We start from the raw sequence: 9,258 nt of genomic DNA, 5'->3' as shown, positions 1-9,258 counted from the left end.
AATAAAATGTCGGTTGAGCTCTCGTTGTCTACTAGGACCTGCTTGGTCGTGTAGTTGGGGGATCAGGGCGTCTTAGTGGGGGTACAAAACCCCTTAACGGTCTTCGTCTCCGAATGAAATGGTAGGGGTGGTATTTAGTCTAGGGTGTTTGGGAGGCTTATCTGCCATATACACCTCATGATACCTTGCTCTGCGAGCATGAGCCTTTCTGTTGGACGTTGTTGCACCTCTGCCAATGAACCCTCCCTCTATCGTGTGTATTTTCCCAAAAGGAGATTGATCTCACTCATGTGGCTACCAAGGGGTGTTGTGTCTCTGTTTCTCTCCTGTTTCTGAAGTTTGGTACTTTTGCTTCATCTGGGTTCACAATTATGACCCTCTTCTCTCATGGGCTTGAGATACTCAGCCAACATTTGTTCGAGCTCCCCGCTTCTCGCCAGACTGGTAACCCTCTTTTTCAATGTTTCACAATCTTCTATCTAGTGAGTGTCTGACTGGTGGTACTTGCAATAACGTTTCCCTCTCGCCAGTGGGCGTGCTTCCTTCCTAGTCGCCTGGTCGTTTTCTTGCACACTTAGATTATTGTGAATGAGCCGATGTTCCTGCTGTCGTTGATTGGAATATCTTTCACGCCTCTCATCTTGATGACCCTGCCTAGTCTTCTTGTCCTTGGCGCCGTTTGAGTTCCTAGCCTCTACTTTGCTTCCTGTTTTTTAGCCTCCAAAAGAGCCTGCAATGTGTTCTCATCGTTAACGAAGTTATCTACCCTATCCATGAACTCCCTCAAGGTGAAAGGGGTCCCCGACCAGCTTAGCCATGAATGGGCTCTGAGGCCATATACCCCCTAGGAGGGCAGCTAGAGTGATCTTTTCGTCTTGATCATCTTTGGTCAACTCCTCCTTTTTGAAATGGGTTAAATATGCTTTCAGGCTTCCTCCTTCTCTTTGTTTAATGGTGAGCAGATAGGCGGCTAACCTTCAGCTCCTCCTACTCGCCATGAACTGCGTTAGAAACCATCTAGCTAACTCCTCGAAACTGCTAATGGATCCTGGACGCAAAGTCCCAAACCAACCCCATGCTATTCCCTTTAACATTAACGGGAAGGCCCGGCAAGCCATTTCCCCCAAAAAGCCATGGAGGGTCATGTGTGCTTTGAAGTTCTCTAGGTGATCTAGCGGATCTCGCGACCTGTCATACATGTCGATCTGAGGAACCATAAACTTGGGTGGGAGGGGTACTACCATTACTTCTTCACTATAGGGGAGGCCAGTCCGATTAAGTTTATTGTTACCTTTAGGTGTTATTTATAGAGGTGCTGAGAACATAAATAAGCACTAGTTATCCTGTAATAAGCGAACGAGATAACCATCCTAATCTATCAGCGTTATCATATCACACGATTAAGCCCGTGGGTCACAAGGGCTCTTGGACAATGCGTCTCCCAGTCTTGGACTAATAGGCTGAACCTTTCCACTAGTCGTGGGCTTATAACTAAGGGAGCTAAATATCCCTTCCAAATCATGTTGTTGGCCTTGGACCCCGACTAAAAATTGCATCAACAATGTCAATAACATTAGAAAGTGTTAGATCGACGTTAAGTTTGTGTTTTCTAAAATTGTGCGATCCAATTTTATAAACTCCTAAGTTTTATGTTTTAAGAAAATGAAAAGTAAACATTGGAGGCAGGTGCGGGGGGGGCAAGAGTGATGTGACCTAGATATGAGGTTGGATGAAGCCAATAGAAGGAGCCACGTGTCCATGGGTGACTCTGATTGAGGAAAGAACGCGGGGTCAGACGTGTACAAGGGACCAATACATTTCCCACCCAAAAATCCCACCCGACTTCCATTTTAGACTCGGTCTTCTAATACTCTAATGGGCCAATTGGGAAAACTCATACAAACAACACCACCTTTTTCATGTTCTTTCCATTTCCATTATTATTATTAGCAATGCCATGTGTGATTGTTCTAAATTTGAGGAACTTTATAATATAATATCTTCTAAAAAGGATCGTTTAATATGCTCATTTAGGTAGGAAGGGGGGAGAGAGTGTGGAAGACGGTGGTGTCGTGTCAAAATAATAAGCAGCTATGCCCCGCAATGTTCCCCCCACCCTGTTTTGCTCACTTATTGGAATTTGGCTAGTCCCCGCCCTTCTTTCCATAATCTATAACACGTGGTCTTCTATTACACGTCCGAGGTGGACCGTGATGCCTCCTTTCTCTCCCTATATAAACCTTTCCTCCCCCATCTCTCTCCTCACACTTCTCTCCTCACTTCACATCAAACTCTCAAAGCTCTCTTTATTCCCAAACCAAACCAACCATAAAAAAAATAGACAAGCAGCTCTCAAATCCCACACAAACCAATCCAAAACCTTCTTCTACTACTATAAATGCCCCTTTCCACTTCCCCTTAATAGGTAAGTAACCATGGCTTCACCTTCAGCAGCAACAATATCTTCATGCATATCTTTTAAGCATAGATTTGGTTCTTCTTCTACCCTTTCATCATTCCTTGAGTTGGGCTCTCCTTCAACCACCGTCTCCTTGATGAGGCCCACCAATAGGCCCAACGTAAGTTGCTCTCTTCAAACACTACAATTTCCCAAGCAGCGTTTACCTTCGAATGATATTGCCACTCCCAACATTGCCCATCCAAAAGATGCAGCTAACTCTTCTCCTCCTCCTCCTCCATCTTCGACAGCCAATAAGTCTGTGCCCCATCAATGGAACCTCTTACAGAAAACTGCGACCATGGCCTTGGACGCCGTAGAGACTGCTTTAGTCTCGCATGAGCGCCAACACCCACTTCCCAATACCGCCGATCCCAGAGTCCAAATTGTCGGCAATTTCGCTCCAGTAACAGAGCAGCCCGTCCAGCACTCGTTACCGGTTTCAGGCAAAATTCCCTGTTGCGTACAGGGCGTGTATATCCGGAACGGTGCGAACCCACTTCACGAACCAGTCTCTGGTCACCATTTCTTCGATGGAGATGGTATGGTCCATGCTGTTCAGTTCAAGGATGGCTCCGCTAGCTATGCCTGTAGGTTCACCGAGACGCACCGGCTCGTTCAGGAGCGAGCTCTTGGTCGCCCTGTTTTCCCTAAGGCCATAGGTGAGCTTCACGGCCACTCAGGCATCGCCCGGCTCCTCCTATTCTATGCTCGAGGACTATTCGGCCTCGTTGATTCCAGCCACGGCATGGGAGTCGCAAACGCTGGCCTTGTCTACTTCAACGGTCGCCTCCTTGCCATGTCCGAAGACGATTTACCATACCAAGTCCAAGTTACTCCCACTGGCGATCTTAAGACTGTTGGCCGCTATGATTTCAATGGTCAGCTCCGCTCAACAATGATTGCTCACCCAAAACTCGACCCCATCACCGGAGAGCTCTTCGCTCTTAGCTACGATGTTGTCCGAAAACCATACCTCAAGTACTTCCACTTCTCTCCACAAGGGAAAAAATCCCCTGACGTTGAAATTCCTCTAGCTCAGCCTACAATGATGCATGACTTTGCAATTACAGAGAACTTTGTGGTAATCCCGGATCAGCAGGTGGTGTTCAAACTCCCGGAGTTGATTCATGGTGGTTCTCCAGTCATTTACGACAAGAGCAAGATGTCCAGGTTCGGGATATTGGACAGGAATGCCACTGATGCTTCTGGTATCAAATGGATTGAAACCCCTGATTGTTTCTGTTTCCACCTCTGGAATGCCTGGGAAGAACCCGAGACCAATGAGGTCATAGTAATTGGCTCTTGCATGACTCCTCCCGACTCGATTTTCAACGAGAGTGACGAGAGCTTAAAAAGCGTGCTATCTGAGATTCGGCTTAACTTGAAGACAGGAAAATCCACGCGCCGTCCCATTACGTCCGACTCTGAACAAGTGAACTTGGAGGCCGGTATGGTGAACCGAAACATGCTCGGGAGGAAAACCCGGTTCGCATATTTAGCCCTTGCTGAGCCGTGGCCCAAAGTATCTGGTTTTGCAAAAGTGGACCTCTTAACAGGAAAACTAAGAAAGTACATGTATGGCGACAAGAGGTACGGTGGCGAGCCTCTGTTCCTTCCCCGAAGCCCCAATTCTGAGAAAGAAGACGATGGCTACATCCTGGCCTTCGTCCACGACGAAAAGGAGTGGAAATCAGAGCTGCGAATCGTGAACGCCATGAATTTGAAGTTGGAAGCCACGGTTAAGCTTCCGTCCCGGGTTCCCTATGGCTTCCACGGAACCTTCATAAATTCAAAGGACTTGGAGAGGCAGGCGTAACTTATTTCTGGGCTGTGTCTCTCTCAGAGATGTGTGATGTCACTCATGTGTTTGTAGATTTTATTGATAGATATGTTAGATATATAGTGGTGATTTTGCAGAGGGATGATAGCTTATACGTCCCCGGAATCTCCACTTCTGGATACTATGACAGCCGTTTTCTGTCTCTCTCTTTATTTGGTTTGGTATTTCGAAGTGAAAGGGTTTGGGGGGGACCAGCTTGTAGCTCTTGGCTGTAGGTAGTTTATACATATGGAGCTCAGCTGGTTTCTGCTGATTCCCTCAAATATGTCCATCATCGAAGTACATATCTGCAGAAGATTATGTAATATTGGTGTCTATAGTAATTCTGTTCATATCTCAAATAGTTCTCCCTTCCAGTCTCTCTCTTGTAAATACTACACAACCACTTTCCTTCGGGTATCCTTTTCAAAATGTCCTTTTCTTCTCAATCTAACCTTGTGCAGTCTACATTTCTGTTTGTATCTGAAATCCTATCTTCCAATCTCTATTGGCTGGAGGGAAGAATTAGGAGCAGGAATGGACGAATTAGCATTAAGCGTACTTAGCGTAGATACGCGACTGTCAGTCCATTTATGCTCAGTGGGCAAATAAGGACCACCGGATTAGAGATAGATATGAAAATGAGAAAGAGATGGTTTTAGATAAAAGATAAAAGTTAAAAAAAATATTATTAAAATATTATTTTTTAATATTATTATTGTTTTAGAATTTGAATAAGTTGAATTGAAATTTAAAAAAGATTGAATTGTTTATTATATTTTATATAAAAAATTAAAAAAATTATAATAATAAAATGAGATGAAATAAAATAAAATAAAATATTTTCTGAATTTAAACGTGATCAAAATCTTAGCATATTGACACGTTAACACAATTTATATATAATATCATGGAAAAATTGATTGTTGATCGAGAACTCTGAATGAGAAATGATATATCCACTTAATATTTTTAACGATATTTTGTATCGAATATTTTTTTTAATGTTTATTTAATAGTTGAGAAAATATTTTTAAAGGGTTTGTGATTTTTTTTATTTTTAAAAAAAATTAAATGAGTTTAAAAAATGTTTAAAAAAATAAATTGAAGAAGTTTCTGCCGCTTGCACCACTCTTCATCTTATAAAGGCCCGTGGGGGAAATTGACTGTGTCAGAGAGTGACGACTTCCCTGGTAAAGTGCCCAATCAGAGCACGAAACATCATGTTTCATATTACCATCAAACTTCACAAATCTAAACTTTCGCGATTGGAAAGAAATGTAATGGCGCACAAAAAGGTGATGTACGTCAAGAAATGTCTGATCTGTTGGGAAGAAAAAGAGTCAGCACAAGTCTAATCTCTACGTGGAGAGGATATTTTTAAGTCAACTTTGCCTAGTGCCCAACAGAAGATTAACTAGAGATGGAATGATGTTCACACGCGGCGGACGGTGCAGGAAGCAAGTGGTTCTGGAGTAAATTAGATGGATAACGATAGGTTACTACTCTACTATCTATTTTTTTTTTAATATTTAATTTTTTTATTTAATAATTAAAAAAATAATTATTAATAAAATTATATATTTTTTAAATTTTTTCTTAATAATTAGATAGGCAATTATGACAGCAAAATGATTAATACTTCTTGTCAGTTTTATTTTTCCCATGTTTCTTTTTGATTAAAATGATACGTCTTTGGAAAATGCTCGGGAGGATTAGAAGTGGCCTTTTCTTTTATTGAATAGTTAAGAAATTAATTTTTATTGAGTTTGTAATTTTTATTTTAAATATTTAAAGCTATTATAAAATATTTGAAAATAATAATAATAAGTGGTACAATACGGGGGACACCATTCTCGGTTTCTCAGCATTTTCCTACTTCTTTTACTAAGGTTTTGATTCAACGCGTGTCAGGTATGCGTTGCACTTATTGCTTTAAAAAAGATTGAAAAGAGAGAGAAGGTAATTGTGGATCAAACAAAATGATGTACAGAACTTGTGGCCATTTGTTGTAGGGTATTGACTTCGCACGAGCGGCCACATTTGTTGTAGGGTATTTTTTTTTTTTTGAAGGGAAATCATATCTCTCATTTCATTATAACAAAGAAGAAATACACGGAGGAGCCTCCTCCATAGTTACAATGAAATCTGAAATAGAAAGAGCATTTTTTACTAACAAATGTGCAATGTTATTACCATTTCTCCTAACACGAGAAAAATCACATTTAGCAAAGCAACTAGATAACATTTTGGCCTCACTCACGAACATGCTTGCACTGGACCAAACCTCAGCAGTAGCCTTGAGATCATTAATAACCTGCAGGGAATCACCTTTGAAGATGACTTGTCCAAGGCCAAGGTCAATGCCAAACTTAATGGCCTGCTGTGCACCATAAGACTCAGCAAGAAGAGGATCAGGGTACATGTGTTTGTTGTGCCTTAAGGTAGCCACAATGTGACCCTCACAGTCCCTAACACAAATGCCAATACCAATCAGCCCTTTAAACTTATCAATAGCCCCATCCCAGTTGATTTTATACCAGTTGAAAGGAGGAGGATTCCAGACCTCTGTGCACCGCACGTTGTTGTAGGGTATTGACTTCGCACAAGCGGTTTATTCATTGAATACTGTTATTTTAATGACTCGGTGCACCGCACGTTGTTTATATGGTATAATTTAATTTAAAAAAATAAATTTTAAAATATAAATCTTATAAATTAAATCTTATCATTTAAGTAGTATAGATAATATGTTCATAAAACTGGTTCTACAAGATGAGTTAGGTCTATAAATTTCTTTATAGTATCAAAGATTGCCATAAGACGAATGGGGGCTCACACTACTTATCCCGTGACAATGACCAGAAAAAATATTGGCCTGCACGTAAGGGAGGGTGTTGAGGAATAATCCAACATTGCCTGTGGACAAGGTCTTGGACATGTTTATAAGGAATAAACAATCATCTTTTGAAAAAAAAAATCGGTTTTATAAGATGAGTTAGGCATATAAATTTCTTTATGTTCATCCAGGCCGAGTTTCATCACGACTCGGTCTGGAACCCAGATAACCGGATTCTAGTTCCAAGCTGGAACCTGCATCGCACTACCTGGCCCTACTCGAGCCAGGTGCAGTTATGATACCCAGGTTCTGGGTTTAAAACTCGGTACCCCAATTTTATAAAAATAATAACCCAATATCAAAATGACGTCGTTTTAGACTTAATGCTTGAAGTCTTCAACCCCACCGTCGATTCCTCATTCCACTCTATCTGCTTTCTCTGCTCTCGTGCCAACAAATTGAAATTGTGAAAGGTTAAACCCTAGCCTTCAAGCTTTTGTGATTGTCTCTCTCACGGCTAGCCTTTCTGTAACTCTCTCTCTCCCCAAAATCCTTGGATATATATCAAATGCATTTTATGGTTCTTTGTTCACGTTTTTTTTTATTATTATTATTGAACTCAACTCATCATATTTCCATTCCATCAAACTGTATGTTGGCCATCAGCAATTACAAGAGACAAAATGTTTGGGTTTACATAGTCAATATCTAGCATTTCCCAATCCAATGAGACTACTTCTTGAGCCAAGTGGTGTGCCACTTTATTTGCTTCCCTCTTGACATGTTGAATTTCCCATCTTATCTTCTTCAAGGCAGCTTTAGCATCCTCCACCAAGCAACTCAGCATCCCATTTTGTACTTTGCATTGTCACAAAGCATTAACAACTTGACTTCAATCCCTCTCTAAGACAACATTTTTGAGTTCCGGCTCCATACACAACAATGCAGCAGTTACTAAACCCCTTGCTTCTGCAATAGATGCTTGAGAACAAAAATAAAGTGGTTGCCTTAGAATGAATATAACATCCCCTTCATTATCTCGAATCACCACTCCAATACCAATTATGTGATTTGCTACTCTGAATGCCACATCCCAGTTTACTTTGAGCCAATCTAGAGGTGGAACTTTCCATGATGTTCCAACCTACTGTTGTTCTGTCATTTGTGTTACTCAATCCAATTGTTGTGCTTGTTTAAACTCTTGTTGTGTCTGTTGGGATCTAATGAATACAGATTCTGGAGATAAGAGATCCCCTTCAAAAACCCAATGGTTTCTCTTAAACCACAATGCCCTTTCTATTTCTGCAAAAAAACAAATTTCATCCTTGCCTATTCTGTTATACATAGAAAGAAACATAGAGCTAAAATCTTTCTCAATTATTACTACTTTTGAATTTCCTGCTTCCAAAACTCCATACATGCTGTGCAGATGGGCAAGACCATAGAATATGTGTTGGGGTTTCATTCGAAGTCTGACAAATGGGAAAAAGTGGATCTGCAGTGATCTTCCTCCTGAACAGGTTCTGCTTTGTAGGTAATGCATCTTCACATGCGCTCCAAATGAACACTTTAATTGAATTTTTTGTTTGCAAATTCTATTCCAATTTCCAAAGTTTGCTTTGATCCCCTTTTAGTGAGCACTCCCCCATTCTACTTCGTTGTTGCTGATTATGCATGTGATATGCACTTCTGATAGAAAAATCACCACTTGATGTGCCTTTCCACGCTAGCTTATCATCAATAGAACACTGTGAGACAAGTATTTTCAATATTTCTTTTGCCTCTTCCTAACTAAAAGCATTCCTGAGAAGTTGCATATTCCACCATCCACTGGACTAATCTATTAAGTCTACCACCTTTGCATTTTCTGGTAAGGCTTGCATTGGTGATTGAATGTTACACAGTCCAAGTCTTGAGATCCACTTATCTTTCCACAGACTAATATTTTTCCCATTTCCCACTCTCCGAATGCTTCCTTCCTTTACTAGATCAATTGCTGAATGTATACTCCTCCAAGCAAATTAGGGTCTTGAACCTATCTTGGCTTGCAAAATATAGGAATTGGTGAAATAAGTTTCTTTGAAGATCCTAGCTGCCAGAGATGATGGAGACTTAAGAATTCTCCAAACTTGTTTGGCT

General features: G+C 40.9%; 1 protein-coding gene across 1 annotated transcript; it reads left to right on the top strand.

Annotated features, from left to right (window-relative positions):
• Positions 1 to 2,269: 2,269 nt before the first annotated feature.
• On the top strand, positions 2,270 to 4,637 carry LOC108995964 (9-cis-epoxycarotenoid dioxygenase NCED1, chloroplastic-like). The gene has a single exon (XM_018971653.2). The coding sequence runs from the start codon at positions 2,436 to 2,438 to the stop codon at positions 4,275 to 4,277; it is 1,842 nt and encodes a 613-aa protein (XP_018827198.1). The 5' UTR covers positions 2,270 to 2,435; the 3' UTR covers positions 4,278 to 4,637.
• The last annotated feature ends 4,621 nt before the right edge of the window (positions 4,638 to 9,258 follow it).

The sequence above is a fragment of the Juglans regia genome, chromosome 2 (assembly GCF_001411555.2).
Source record: "Juglans regia cultivar Chandler chromosome 2, Walnut 2.0, whole genome shotgun sequence".
Classification (NCBI taxonomy): Eukaryota; Viridiplantae; Streptophyta; class Magnoliopsida; order Fagales; family Juglandaceae; genus Juglans; species Juglans regia.
Note: the sequence above shows the minus strand (reverse complement) of the source record. Positions and strands in the feature narration are given on the sequence as shown.

Bases quoted from the DNA above. Each gene is read 5' to 3' on its own strand.
- LOC108995964 (XM_018971653.2), top strand. From the start codon at position 2,436: ATGGCTTCACCTTCAGCAGCAACAATATCTTCATGCATATCTTTTAAG.